Source organism: Nesoenas mayeri (assembly GCF_963082525.1).
Source record: "Nesoenas mayeri genome assembly, chromosome: 2".
NCBI classification, from domain to species: Eukaryota; Metazoa; Chordata; class Aves; order Columbiformes; family Columbidae; genus Nesoenas; species Nesoenas mayeri.
In genome coordinates, this window is record NC_137543.1 from 88,776,504 (window position 1) to 88,792,161 (window position 15,658).

Genomic DNA, 15,658 nt, shown 5'->3' on the forward strand with positions numbered 1-15,658 from the left:
TGGCCGAGTCAGGCATATTTATAGACGGTCTGTCTAATTGAGTTTATGGTCTCATTAATAAGTGATACATTCACTTTAATTTTTTTTTTTTTTTCTTGTAATATCCCTGTGAAGTTTAGAAACTCTTTCAGCTGTGAGGAAGGACATAGCAATTAATTCTTGTTGTTGGGAGGAGGGGAAATTGCTTTTAATTTTAGATGATGAAAAATTAGAGATTTCCATACAGCGAGAGGTAAAAGCTTTTGTTAAACACTAAAGAAAATGTTGTGGGGTTTTTTTTATGAAGTAAGTGTGGTATCTCTACAGATGCTTCATTCAGAGTGTGCCCAGCTTGTTTGCAATGACTTATAGGACTTACTCAGCAGTCAGTGATTTTTCTCATCTATTTATCATGATATCTGTGCAACATCAGTTACTGTGTTAATATAGCACAGAAAGCCAAACCCAAAATAATGAAAATATAACTTGAAGAACTGGTCATACAATTATCAGTAGCTAATGTGCAGGGAAGGGAAGGCAAAGTAACAAACCAAATATTTTTTGTTAAAAAAAACCCAACAATTTAATAGCAAGGTTTAAATTTCTAATTTAATTTGAAAAATTTAAGAAATTATCTTACAGATGTTCTGCATTTGTTCAGTGCATCTTATTTCCAGCTTAAATGCCCTTATAATGAAAAAAGATCCATATTCAAATCTGCCAAAAATCCTTATATGAAGTATTATTGTAAGTTTATTTCCTCACAGAGGGAGGAGCATTTTTGGTACTTCAGAAGTACCTGAGAAACAGGTGTTTGAGCTGCTTCTAAGCTTTCTAAAACAATGTCATTTGGCACAAGAAATTGCAGTCTGGAATGTAATCTTAAGTGATAAATAATAAATGATGAAAATATATGATTTTGCTGTGCCTTAAAAAGCAAGACTTCTGGCAGGGCACATAAACCTAGGGAGTTTTTACCTTATACATCAGTAGGAGTTACAAGGTAGTCAGTAGGAGTCAGACAAGGTAGTAATTTGCAAAGCACTGGGGTAATTCTAGCTTCTAGGCAACATAAGAGTTGTATCAATGTTTGGGAGGGTCCGTTGTGCTAAGTTGTGTTTTGCAGTCTTGTTAGATAGGAAGGAAAAGAGAGCGGATACTATTTGTTGTCAATAAAGCTGTGCAATAGTAGATTATTGCTTTAATTCAATATATGTCTTGCCATCCATTGAAAGTCTATCTAAATCATAAGGTGTTGAAAATATGGGGTTTTTTGTCAGTTTTGTTTATTTTTTCTTTCTTTTTGCTTGTGATGAGACTTTTATCACTTCTGTGCAAAGTATCTTTCTATGTGTTCTGAAAGGATTAAGGAAGCATAGGTGAAACTTTTTTAAAAGGGACTGGAAGTAAAAAAAATATGTACATGTGTATACATATATAGTAACCTAGTTGTCACGTTGGAATTTTAAATAACCTGTATTTTTAAATTAATTTCTTCTGATGCAAAAGTGAATAAAAATGCTGCTATTTCTTCCAAAGTGACTGCATTCCCTGCTGCATTTTATTCATAGCTCTCTATTCCCCTGGTACACATAAAGCAAAATGAATTGGCTATCTTTTTACATCTCCTTTTGAATGTTCTCTAGTGACTCTGCAAGTTGCCCCTTTTTGTCTTTCTACTGAATAGCTTTTAAAGCTTCTGGCACAGCTGGACTTCAGCATGTAGGAGACTTTTAAGGTATTATGGTGTCGCTAGCCACTGAAGCTGCAAAATTTGAAACATCGTAGCCCATCCTGACTTTGCTGCATGTGCCTTGGACTTAAAAAGTTGGATAAAGATGTATATTGTTGAAACTATCCCCGAACAAAATTGCACTGAAAAGGAATAAAGAATTAGTGCTTCTTTTCTAAAAGCTTCTTTTCTGATCTCTGTAATTTGAAACTAAAGACTTTGAACAGTGGGATGGAGATTGTTCTGCAAGATAAATCCCTTGCATCATATAACCCTGACAACTCCCTAGTTCCATCAAATTAATAACAAATGGATGAGAAGATAAGCAAAACTAATGGTGAGGTTACATTTTTGTGACAAAGGTTTATGGCCATACTGAGTCTCACGTTCTGTGATATCCCTTCTGCTTTTCCTCCTCCACTTGGGTATTTTTTTTACTCTCAGATCTGAGCATTCCTCTATCTCAAGCTCTTTTGTGGAGGAGATATGATGAATAACAAATTAGCCTACGTGCCTCCAAAAAGTTGCCATGAACAACTCTCCACTCCCCCAGTAAAAGTCACTGATTTTCTATGAGATCAGGCCTCATGCTTGCACACTGTACATCCACTTTCTACTCATTGGATGGTGCTATGTGTCCAAATACAGAAACACACTGCTGTAATCCCGTCTCCCTGTCTTTTTAAAATTGTGCAATAATTCAGTTTGGGAGTAATCTCTGAATGTCATCTGGACCAACTCTTTCCATAAAACAGAGACGGCTTACAGCAGGCGACTCAGGGCTATGTCTGGTTGAGTTTTGAGTATCTCCAAGGGTGGAGATGGCACAGCGTCTCTGCGCAACATGTTTCATTGTTAGACTACCCATGTTGTGAACTTTTTTTTCCTAATATAAAAGTGTAGTTTTACATGTTTCAACTTGTGTCCATTGCCTTTTGACCTGTCTCTGGGCAAATCTCTTTTAAGCAATTGTGTTAAACTAATACACTAAATTCTCCAGACAATAAGCAGAAGAATAAACAATTTATAAATCATCTCTATTCGGAGATCTATTCCATAACAGACCTTTCAGTCAATAGTCAGTAACCAAGACAATTGTATGGGATGTAGGAGACTTTATTTTATTCAAATGGACTCAAAGGGAATGGATATTACAATTTAAGGATTGTGGTATCAAAAATTAAAAAATAATGATGGTTTTCTATACCTTGTAACTGGTCAGGCATCTACCAGTGGGCTGCTTTGAAGGCAAAGGTGAACGTGATGACCTTGTAGGCTGGATTTATAACTGCACCTGCAGTTTGCCGGGGAATTCTGAGGAGCTGCATGTTAAAGAAACTAAACGATGAATCCAGCTATCAATCCCTACTAGTCTGATAAATATAAAACCTTACCTACTGAGCGAGTATTTCTCCATGCTTATTTTCTACTTTGTGTTGAATTTTATCTTTCTCTTTTTTCCCCAGCAAAAATCAAGTACTTCTAGTAGTTTTTACTTATAATATGGAAAAAAAGAAGCCTATTTTAAGAATGCCAAGCTATTTCTCTTTAAATATTAGTTCAGAGAGTTTGCATTGAGAATTTGAAATTAAGAGGAGAGTTACAAGGAAAACTTACTCAAGCCAAACTATCAAAAGTTACCATAAGTATATACACTGTGGAGTAATGTTAGGAGCTGCTTGCCCCTAATCCTTGAGTATTTCAGCTACACAAAGAGAATTGCTGCCACTAAGAAAGGCTCTGCTGCAGAGTAGTTCAGCTTCAAGATAGCTGGGGACTTCAGGCAGTCTAGCAGCACTCCTACTGCATCTTGTGTGGGTAAAACCAGTATAATTTCACTGTGCAGGAACTTTTTAGAGCTCATGGAGGTGAAAGGCAGTAGTTGCTTCTGGGTTCTACAGCACCTGACGTTTGGAGATATAGAATCATAGAATCATTTTGGTTTGAAAAGACCCTTAAGGTCATTGAGTCCAAATGTTAACCTAGCTCTGCCAAGACCATCTCTAAACCATGTCCCCAAGAGCCTCAACTACATGTCTTTTACATACCTCCAGAGATGGTGACTCAACTACTTCCATGGGCAACCTGTTCAATGCCTGGCAACCCTTTCTGTGAAGAAGTTTTTTTTCAAAACATTCAGTCTAAACCTCTCCTGATGCAACTTGAGGCTATCTCCTCTCATCTGATAATTTGCTACTTGGGAGAAGATACCAAAACCCTCCACGCTACAACGTCTTTTCAGATAGCTGTAGAAAGCAAGGTCTCCCTTCAGCCTCCTTTTCTTTAGGCTAAACAGCCCAGGTTCCCTCAGCCTCTCCTCGTAACACTTGTGCTCACCAGATTTGCTGCAGGTTTTTGCTCTTCTTGTTATCCTATTTTTTTTCAAACTTAGAATTATACATTTTTTGTGAGACTTCTGCTTCATCCCACTCATTTTTTCCCACATGCTTTTCCCAGAGCTTGATATACTTGAAGAAATGAACAATGGGGAGCCATGAATAAAGCCAGCTCTGCTTCATTTGTGCTCATTTTGAGGGTACAAAGGCGTGTGTATGTGTTTGGGGCAATGAGCAATCTTACATTCAAGCTCTTCTTTTTTCTATGTAATGAAAAGCACTTTGGAGTTACTTGTATAAGACTGAACTGGTCCCTGAAGCAGAGTCTGTTGTGGTTTATGGCAGGTCATAGAACATGGATATCATAAAGGATCATTTAAAGTCACTAAACAGCCAATAGCTTATTTTTGCACTTTGATGTGTATCTTCTCACTTAGTGGTGAAGGTGAAATACTGGTCCACTGATGTCAAAACCAAATTTCTAACCACTTCAAGAAGTCTCTCTGGTCACTCAGCCTGCAGTCCAGAGTGTGATAGAGCTGAAGTGGAATTCAACCACTGGGACCTCTCCATAAGCACTGGCAGAGAAGCAGGTCTTTTATCAGCTGCACTACTTATTCCTTTGCATCCAAGTTATACAAGCTCTCTTGCTACAGCAGTATTATGAATGTCTTGGGTTAACATGAATTGTAGGAAAAAGCGTTGACTTCTGCTTCCACTTACAAAACTTTTTCTTGCTAATTCTCTACTTGTAGTTATGTTGTCAAATTACTCTAATTTTATACAGGTTACTTTATTTTTTCTGTATTATTAATGAGAGAACAGGGAGAGAAATAGAAAAGAAGATAAATCTACAAAAAGCATGTTCCTTTTTTTCCAAAACTCCAAATGTTATTTTTTCACTCAGTTTCTATTCAGCTAAGTTGAGTAGGGCTTTAAGATATCAAGAGTGTTGCTGAATAATAAACAGTTCAGAGGTATTGCATTGATTACTTTTCTATACAAAAAAAAAATTAGTTGTTTGGGGGATTTTGGAATTTTTCAGTTACTTCTTTTATTGGGTGAGAGGGCAATGAGTTAATAGTTTATTACAAGTTAAGGAACTGAGGGGAAGAGGAATCATCATATTATCCTAGAAGGTTACCTGACTTTTTTGTAGATATTTAGGTTCTTATCTGTCCCCTTGATAAGTCGCCACACCTCTAAATTCCTTGTATTTGCTAGAATCTCTAGGATTTTTCCCCCAATGTGTTAGGACTTTATAGGAATGCTTGGCCCATAGTCTGTATTAGATTTAGCAACTGGAATGTTATGCTTTAAATGCCTGTTCCTAGGGGTTGAGTAGTTTGTTTACTGAGATGATATAAGTGATCCCAGTGGTTTTTATTGGCAGATGAAGGCACATTGAATATTCAAAGCAAACATAATTGATTTTAAAGAATACAAAAAAGCAACTGCTGTGAAACTTGTGAGATTTGAAACATTTCTGAGCAGATTTTCCACTTGATTGTCTTCTTAGGTGTAAACCTTTCTCAATACTTAGAGACCTGATACATATCTTGTACTCTGATAAATCTAAAGAATCTACTGTAGCTTTTTTCAATAGAGCAAAGATGCTTATTTAAATGTTATAGTTAGGTTAGCCACCTTTGCTTTTACAGAGAAAGAATAACAGTTTTCTTTTATATTATCCTATTTCCTCCTGGGGCTTCACATAAGCTTCGCTCTTATAACATCAGCCTTCCAGAAATCCCATCTTCTGAAACTGAGAAGGCTGTAAGGAGGAGATGAAATTTCAAATCATTATTTATATTCCTTCAGTAGAGCGTTGAAGCATATTCTGCCAGCACGTTATTTTTGATTGAAAGGTAATAGTTAATGTGATTGCAGTCCATCTGTTGGATTGTTCTAAGTGATGAAACAGAGAAGTATCACACAAAGCCAACCCTATGTGTGTGCTAAATTGATATGTATTTCCAGAATATCACCGCTGTTGACAATGCATTGGTCAGAAACAAGTACTATTAAGTCAGTAAGCTTGTATATAGTACTCACAGACATGATAAGAATGTATTCTTATGGAGGTTAAGACCCGTATGTTTTCATTTAGATAGTTTTCAGTAAGCTTTTAAATCTTGTTAAAGACCTTGCTAAGCTTGGTTTTGAATGATCAGTTAGGAAACATCATATTTAAAACATTGCTTTGTTAAATTCAAATCTCTTGTAGAGATTGAATCTGGCAACTATAAAGAAAGAAAGAAATAGGGAGGTAAGAGTTCAAATTCAAAAAGTAGAAATCACTTCACAAAACTTGTTGTCATTCTTGGAACCACGTGAAAGAATAGACATATTTCAGTATATTCATGTTGTAACATTCCTGGAATTGCAGGACACAACTAGTAAAATCATGCTTTTGTCAAGGAAGTTTTATCATCTTTTGGGTAAGCCTTGCTGTGGAAATCTATACTTGCCCAAGAATATATTTGCAATATACTGTATTGAGGATGAATCCAGCCATAAATATTTTCAGCAATAAAAGTCCCATGTACCTAAGGATTCCTTTTTAATATTCTTTAAGGCAATTCTGCAAGGTCTTCAGGGATGAAAACCTGGAACTTAAGCACATTTAACCAAGGATTCATGTGTCTCCATATTGTTCTGTCCACTGCTAACAATATACTGCTGTCATTACTTATTGAATGGAATAAATAGACACATGTTAAACATGCGCATTCACAGTATCTCCAGAGATCAACTATGTCAAGTCCAGAAGCGTGCTCTCCCCATTGTACATGGGAAGGGAGTGCCAGGGTGCTCAGAATAACATATTCCAAGTACACAGTGTCTGCTTTGTTGGTATGTCATGCTTTTCCTTTGTCACAAAGTCTGTCCAAAAACAGTAAAGAAGTATTGGGTCCATGCCTTCAATAAACTTTGAGAAAACTTTCAGGTTTAAAGTTTCTTCCAGGCAAAGAAGCTTCTTTTCCCTACTCCAGTCATTACAAAAACTCCTGGTGTTATCTTCAAAAAAAGTTGTTAGTTGTATATCTTGCTTTATGCAGTTGACAGTAACTGGTAGTTTGGGATTTTTAAGGTTAGAATGGAGCATCTATCTTAGGTAACTATGTTAAAAAACTAGTGTATATAGTTTCTACAAAACACAATCAAGGCCATCTTCTCTAAGCTTTCTGTTCTTACCACTGTCTTTATTGGTGTACAGGAATATGAGCTTCCTAATTCACGCATTTAAGATAGTTGTCATAAATGAGGCTGAAAGCTCTCATATGTTGCTATTACCTAAGCTCTTCCTTTTTCCACTGGATAAATGTTTAATCATTCAGAAAAAGTGTGGCTTGTTTTCAGCCTTCCTACACCTGCCTTTATGGTCATTTCCACGAATTTTTTACCTGCTCAAGTAGTCCCACTGGGACGAGTATTTATTGAATCTGATTCTATAGCTGTTTTTTATAACTCAGACCCTGGTCTTTTTAGTGTTCTGCAGGCATGTCAGTTCTCTCCTGCACATCCCTCACATCCCTCTTAATGGTGTCCACGCATTATTATTTTTTTTTTTTCACTTCAGTCTTCATGCCAATCTTGCACAAAATCCCATGTATAAGGAGAGGGAAATAATGTGGTAAGGGATAACTTGGCAGTTTTTTCTACTCTGTCCTGCTTCATTTATAACTACTTAATCAATCCAGTATTTTATTAAGCTCCTTTATGTTGTTAACTTTGAACTAGAATCAAATTAAAATCCAGTGTGCTTTTATCTGTGTTTGACATGTTACTGTCCCCTAAACTGCACAGATTGTCTTAGCGGTCCTGTGTTTTTGGTGTTGAAGGTTTTTGCAGATAAAATCATTTTTTGTTTTCGTGAAGGCCATTCAAGTCTAACATACACTCAAAAATGAAGTGAGTTTAGTGGTCTTAGTCCTGTCCCTGGTGAGCAATAGTCCGCATTACAAAACCACCAAACAGGCACAAAGCTGGCAGTTTTTGCTCAGGGACACTTGGACCCAGCCAGCATGGAGGCAGAATTACCTCACACCCCAGGGAGTGATTTTTCTAGGTGAAGATTGAGGTCATTTGTAAGGCAATAGGGAAAAGCATAACTTGTGAAACTGGTCTTCACATCAGCAAAGGAGAGCAAACCCCAGTGCTGCTGCCACAGGCTTATTGCTCACTCTGCTTAAGAGGTTTCATAATATGGGATCTCTGATTTGAGACCACCTCAGTTACATGTGCCATTTGCCCTTGTAGTAGAACATGTAAGCAAAGATTTGCATTTTGGGGTGATGTTTTTAACAAGTTATTTGTTAGAAAAAATGCTTTAATACAGGTAAATTCCTTGTTCTGCTACAATTAGTAAGTGTTTTCCCTTTACTTAGAGAGCTAGGATGTTACTGTGAATATGTGAAGATGGTAGCCATATGGCAAATATACTAATTTATGTCCATTAGTGCATTATTGACTGTATTACCTATTCATTAAGATGGTTTCCCAAGAGTTACTCTGACAGAAAAGCTGAGAGACCTTAAGTGGCTGTCATCTTTGTGTCAAATGGATTAAAACAAAAAAATGCTCAGCACTTCTCAGTAGATCAGATCAGTGCTCAATTTCAGCTGGGTCATACCAGGTTAACAAGCCAAAGTATCTGGTTTCTTTTTTTTTTTTTTTTTTCCATTTTGGTTAAAAAATCCCCTAAAAAGTGAAGTTTGTTTTTGTTCATATCATTAGCTATTTCAGGTCAAAACTATGTGAGAACATTTTTCTTTTGGAGCACAGTAACACAATTTAGATTATTTCATACCTGTTTTGAATTAACCACAAGTGCAAATTCAAATTAATCTAATTATTTTTATTTCATCTGCTGTGTAAATAAGCCTTAAACCTCTAGTGATTACTGAATAGGGAAAGTGGCTTAACAGGAGAAATGAATACAGGGCTATCTGTTTGAATCTGCAGAGAGCCTGAAAAAACACCTGGCGACAAGTTTCCCACTGATTTTGCTGTGACAACTCAGTTTATCCAGCTATGGTCATTTACTCTCCACTCTGTTACTAGTCACCCTATCACTGAATACTAATGAAGGGGGGTTCATAGATTTGTACCATTTGACTTCGGTAGCGTCTCACTCACCTCAAGCCTAGATCATATAGAAAGACTGTAGCATTGCCATCACTCTAGTGCTTCTTCCTGAAAGTCGATCATCAGTCAGAGGGAACATTGGTAGAGTAATTCTTCCTTGCCTCAGGGTGATGAAGGAAGCTGCTCTAAAGATCCATTCTAGTTTCCTTTTTGAGGATGTTGACAGGATAAATTTTAAAAAAACCCCTGACATACAGAAGCAAAACCCTGGGTTGAAGAGAGGATGGAGAAGGATGGAAGACAGCAAGCAAGATTGTCTCTGTGATGGGGATTGGTGGGAGAAAGTTCCTCATACTCCAGGACCTCTGTCGACACATCCAAACAACCAGTCCATATCCATCAAGCAAGCAGAGTGAACTCCTTTCTGGGCCCTTATTTTCCTCCTAACAGATTGGGGTGGTCACAACAAATCTCTTACCTCCAGTTTACTTTTCAGAGTTTTTATTGTGAAAATTGGCAACTGTGGAGATGAGAGAGACCCTGATACTGCTCCTGCTGTAGGGAGGCTTACCCCTTACTTCACATGGGAAAATAATCCTGAGAGATCAGTGAACAACCAGTCTTTTGGTTCTGCTATTTATGGAACTACTTGTTTATTCTTAGAAATCCCTTGAGGGTACTTTTGTAAACTAAGCATCTATGCTGTATGGAAGTGTCTAGCTAATCTGTGACAAGTGATGTATTACTTTGGTTGTACATGATTGTGGCATTTTCTGATTCTCCTAGTAATACTGATGTTGTTGTATTTCTTTCTCTCCCCAAGATTTCTTTTGACCTAGCAGAATATACTGCTGATGTTGATGGGGTTGGCACTTTACGCCTCCTAGATGCTATTAAGACCTGTGGCCTTATCAACTCTGTGAAGTTCTACCAAGCCTCCACCAGTGAACTTTTTGGAAAAGTGCAAGAAATCCCACAAAAGGAGACCACCCCTTTTTACCCAAGATCGCCTTATGGTGAGAATTGCTGATGTGTGTGCGTAGTGTCTGTTCTCCATGATCATGTCTCAGGGCTGAAGTCATTTGAGTGTGAGATTAGAATGACGATAGAGCTAAAGTGACTAGACATGTCGAGAGACATACCTTTATGAATTACTATATAAAAAAGTATTTGCTGCCATTGCCCCAGGGGTTGGAAATTAGCGTCTCACTGCTCAAGATGGTGCTCATTCAGCTCAAAGGTAAAGAGCTTTTGTAGAGAGAGGTGGGGAGGGGTGGCTCTTCCTTCACAAAGGGTTGTGAGATACCACTGAAGTGATAAGGTTTCATATTTTTTCTTGCCTAAATGAAAAAGTCCCAAGAGCTCACTTCTTCCTTCATGAACTCACATGAAATTTGAAACACTTATTAAATCAATGTGCATGGAGGACTTTGGTGATAAAGTTTCAAATCAATTTGAGTGCTAAGGCACTAGATTTTCACTTATATTCCTCCAAAGTGTTTTGTTGTTTTTTTTTTTTTTTTTTTATTAGCAGAGGTCACCACAGTGGCATATTTCACACGCTCTGACTGTGTTAATTATATTGTAAAAGAAAAAGTGCTATGCTTGAGTACGCATAAGATAACAAGTGAGAAAGTGCCCTAATATTTCCTGGGCAGTTAGGAGGCTGCACAGAAAAGGAGAATTTTCCCATTCAGCTGCTTTTTATTGAGCTGGTTATTTTTTCCATATGGAAAGTGACACATATAAGGGTATGAATCAAATGCACTCCACTGTTGAAATGTGAACTTCACCTTGTGTACGTGAGACATGTTTATGTGTGTCTGTCTGAGCTATGTACAAGCAGAGGAGATATACATAATGCTTTAAAATTATTTTTGTAGGAGCAGCAAAACTGTATGCCTACTGGATTGTGGTGAACTTCAGAGAGGCCTACAATCTCTTTGCAGTGAACGGCATCCTCTTCAATCACGAAAGCCCCAGGAGAGGTTAGGAAATCCATGTGAAACTTCCCAAATTTGCATACATGTGACCAGAAAAATGAAACAATGCGTCCACAGGTTCATTTAATCTTGCCAAAATTGTGCAGGGAGAGTGTAATTACTTGTAGACTGCTCACAGCATTTAATGCAGCCTTTCTGGCAGTCTCAAAAGAACGGCTTTCCCTTTCAAGCATCATGTTCCATTTTGTAGCCACCTGATGCTAAAGGGAGACTTGTGTATCTGATTTTGTGTATCAGTTCTCACAAGAGACTGCAATAACATCGCAAACATACCTTAGTTTTCTTTCCCTCTTGACAATAAGTAAGTTAAGGCTAAAATGGTAAAAAACAACAACAACAAACCAACCAACCAAACAAACAAACAAAAAACAACACAAAACCATAAAAGGCAGATTCTCTAAACATTTAGTTGGGCAACTGCATAACAGATGCAGTTTCAGGTGTGACTTGTATGCAAGATTTCTATTTGCATATAATGTCACATTAAGAGGCAGAAATAATAGACTGTCTAAATTCATGAGACTAATGAATGGTATAGCCTGGTATATTTTGAAAAATTTGTGGATTATGGCCCATACCTTCTGACAAGATGGCTTTTAATGTATGGTTTTAAAATGCCTCTCCATGTAATCCTTAATATCAATGCAGCTTAAATTCCACTTAATCATCCCTTTTCCTCTTCCAGTACTTTATGAAGAATTAATACTGGTATTTAGTTTGAGTAAGAGTCTGTGGTTGACTAATAGTAGTCTCTTATACAATCACACTTTTCCTCTGCCCTTAAATTATTGTCACTGTAAAAAAACACTCTAAAATTAAACTTTAAATTAACACAGAAAATTGGATTCTTAGTGCAGAAGCCTTTTATTGTGATCTGTTTCTAAATAAAAAATAAATTACAGTTTTACAGGAATGCAATTGTATAAATTATAGCCTGACAAAAAAATATAATAATTTTAATCATACTTACAAATATAAAATAGTTCATAATTGCAACTCTGCTTGAAAAAAAATTAAAAGGAGTCAGTGTTAATGGAATTTAAATATTGATTTTAGTCTTCAGGAGTCACAGCTGGAAAACCTGATAGTGCAATGGGCAGGCAGCATTTACAGTAAGTGATGTGTCAAATACTTGGTGGAAGAAGTTGGTGTATTGCTTCACTGAAGTAGGTGGCAGTGCAAGTTCAAAATCAAAATAAATCAGATTCGGTAGATTATTTTTTTTTTGGAAGACCTAATACTTTGCTTTCTTTTAAACAGTTCACCATGATATACTCTTGTCGTATTGTAAACTGATGTCCAAATTGCTCTCAGTTATCGTTATGCAATTAAAACATTCTGACCAACATAAAGAATGGGGGAAATATTCAATGACAAATATTAGCTTGGCATGATTTCTAGTAACACTGAGGAGCAACATGATTAGATGGAAATTATAGGAAAACATTTACCATTTGTGCTGCTTCTCAATAGGCTTGTGCTCTTTTGAAGGGACAAAACTTCTGTGTTTGTTGCTGTTTTGATCCCTCTGGCATTTATTCCACCATGGACACTGCTGCAATGGAGCTTCCAGTCTGAAGCGCCTTCAACACACTCAGTGTTTCTGTGGATAACCCAAGCCTGTGCTTTGAAAGTCTCAGGCTATACTTTTGGTTGTATGTATGTGCTGGGAGCAGTTTTAACCTCCTTATGCTATGAACAGGAATTTAGCCTTAGAAGTGGTTTTGGTTGTCTCCATTCACCTTAGCGAGAGTACATGCCGTGAAAGCAACTGTAACTTCAGCCTAGTGCATAGTTGTTTTATGGGAGAAAGTGTGACAATTTATACGACAAGAAAATGGAAGAAAAGTAGTTTTGAGGTTGTTTCTTAATAGTCATTTATTACTTTCCTAATGTTTCTGAAGCGTACAAAAGTGCTTTGAGAGGAAAAGAGGAATTCTATTTCCTATGCAGAGATGATAACATACATGGAAGTTTTAAAATGCCTTATGGTTTGGCCTTTTTATTTTATTCTACTAATTTCAGAGATTGTGAATACCTGAATAAACTAGTACATATTTTATTCCTTTGCATACTGAGCCCTCAGTATAGGAAAGACATGGTCCTGTTGGGGCAGGTCCAGAGGAGGCCACAAAAATTATCAGAGGGCTGGAGCACCTCTCCTGTGAGGACAGGCTGAGAGAGTTGGGGTTGTTCAGCTCGGAGAAGAGAAGGCTCTGAAGAGACCTTAGCGTGGCTTTTCAGTATTAAAAGGGGCCTATAAGAAAGATGGGGACAGACTTTTTAGCAGGGCCTGTTGTGACAGTACAAAGCATAATGATTTTAAACTAAAAGAGGGGAGAGTCAGTTTAGGCATGATGAAGAATTTTTTCATTATGAGGATAGTAAAACACTGGCCGAGGTTGCCCAGAGAGGTGGTAGATGCCCCATCCCTGGAGACATTCAAGGACAGGCTGGGATGGGGCTCTGAGCAACCTGATTTAATTGAAGATGTCCCTGCTCACTGCAGGGGTATTGGACTAGATGACATTTGAAGGTCCATTCCAACTTGATTGTATAGTTATTCCAACTGGTTTAGTGTTATGCTGAATTGGTCAAATACAACATCCCATTGATGATGATACTAAGTGCATCTTGTCCATACAAAACATAATGTCCCAGAATCAGTGCAGAGCAAATGGCTGTGGCAGTGCTACTTACTGAGGTGCAGAGTGGATCTGTCCAGACAGATAGTGCATGTTTTTTCCCTGTATCTGAAGTGTTAATCATACTTCTGAAAATTTCTGTAAGCTTCCTACAGTGAATGTATTTCTAGAGAAAGGATGTGAAGAGACAAATTCTAGTATTTCTTGTAGGCAGGGATGCATGAGATATGTTGCACTGTAAGGCAATGCTAAGGATGAACAGAATGCATTTCTGATACCTGGCAGTCTGTATTGTGGACTCTGATCAAATACAGAAGTATTTGTATTTGGACTACCAGTGCTCATGGTGAAGGATGATGAACTGCAGTTGTCTGCCAAGTGGCTGTTAGCAGCTGGTCACCAAGGCTGAATTGAACAGACAATTGTAAACAGTTAGCTTCATGATCTTTCTTCATATGGTGTTCAGATATTATACTGCTAGGGCAGTGATACATGAGTCTAGTGAAAATAAGAACTGCCTAATCTCAAAAGCTGCTTCACTGAGAAGGGAATTTAGTAATATACACCTCTTATTTCAGAATACTAATTCGTCTCCTTAGCCTTCCTGGTTTTAACTCAGAAAAGAGCCCCAGTAGTTAATCTCATGTAGCCTGTATAATAATAGGGAAGTCTACACAGAGTTCATAAGGGTAAAGAGTGCTTAAGTCTAATATGAGAGGTTTCCTATTTCTCAGAATTACCAAGGGCTGAGAGAAGTGCTGGCCTTGAGAAACTCATTTGACTTTCTACTTTTATCTTGCTCTGTAAGAGAAAGACCGTAACAGGAGCAGTTCTTGAGATGTGACACCATACTGTAAATCTGAACACTTAAGTTTGCTGTGTGGGCTTGCTTTTAAGTCCGGTGTTTAATGTTCTGACAGCCATAGTGACTTAAGAAAAAAAAAAAAAAACAACACACTGATAAATTCCAGGTTGGTTAAATCCACTGTCTGAGGCTTATATCTTAATTTGGCAATAGTACATCATTATTAAATTGCACAAATACTCAGGTCGATACTCAAGAGATATGTGTATGTGAGAGAATATTATCTAAAATCTCATATGAGTGGTTATGTTTGACTAATCTTAATAAAATATACATCTACTTCAAGCCTTTCTGTAGTACTTTCCTTTCTACTTTTTTCTTTATATTATACCTAATACTTTTCATTTCTTAGTCACTTTTATAGTTTTATAAGAAGGAATAGTCACTTTTTAACGAGTACGTACTTTGCAGCTCACATAAATCAACACAGCTGCACTGAAGTGAATAGGGTCACATTGATTTATGCCAGCTGAGGCTCTGGCATACTACTTCTATTGATAGTCTGGTAATGTATGATAAGCATAATTTACTTCTTTTGAGGAAAAGATCTATATTAGCAGTATACCTTGCTAAAACTGGTTTCTTCAGTTACTTTCATCACTTTTTATCCAGGTATACCTCAAGTGTTCCCTGATTTATAAAAAAGCCAAAGGAGAATGTGATCTTGCAGTTCTGAAGTTTATTGTCTAAGTATGACACTATCTGAAAAGCAAAATGCTCTCTACAGTAGAAGTAAGCTACAAGGTGGCCTCTGTTTCCAAAAAATAACAAACAAATGAAAACCTAAAAAACTTTCCCAGAATGCTGCTGCTTCTTTTTTCTTTTTTCTTTTTTTTTTTTTCTTTTCATTTTTTCCTTTTTTTTTTTTTTTTTTTTTTTCCCCCCCAATGACAACATTATGGGATACCAAACAGGGCAAGTGGTGGCCAGAAGTAAGTTTCTGGTGGTGGTTAAATGTAGCTCCCAGTATTACCAGTGTGGAAATGTCTGGCCTATAGCAGTATTGG

At 37.2% G+C, this 15,658-nt stretch overlaps 1 protein-coding gene across 1 annotated transcript in view; it reads left to right on the forward strand.

Annotated features, from left to right (window-relative positions):
• The window catches only part of GMDS (GDP-mannose 4,6-dehydratase), a gene marked incomplete at both ends in the record, with an annotated part of 414,283 nt that overhangs the window by 148,792 nt on the left and 249,833 nt on the right, over window positions 1–15,658 (forward strand). Inside the window, 2 exons of the mRNA XM_080339750.1 lie at window positions 9,962–10,154; window positions 11,022–11,126. Of these exons, the coding sequence (XP_080195876.1) occupies window positions 9,962–10,154; window positions 11,022–11,126 (298 nt within the window). The remainder of the gene's footprint in view (window positions 1–9,961; window positions 10,155–11,021; window positions 11,127–15,658) is intronic.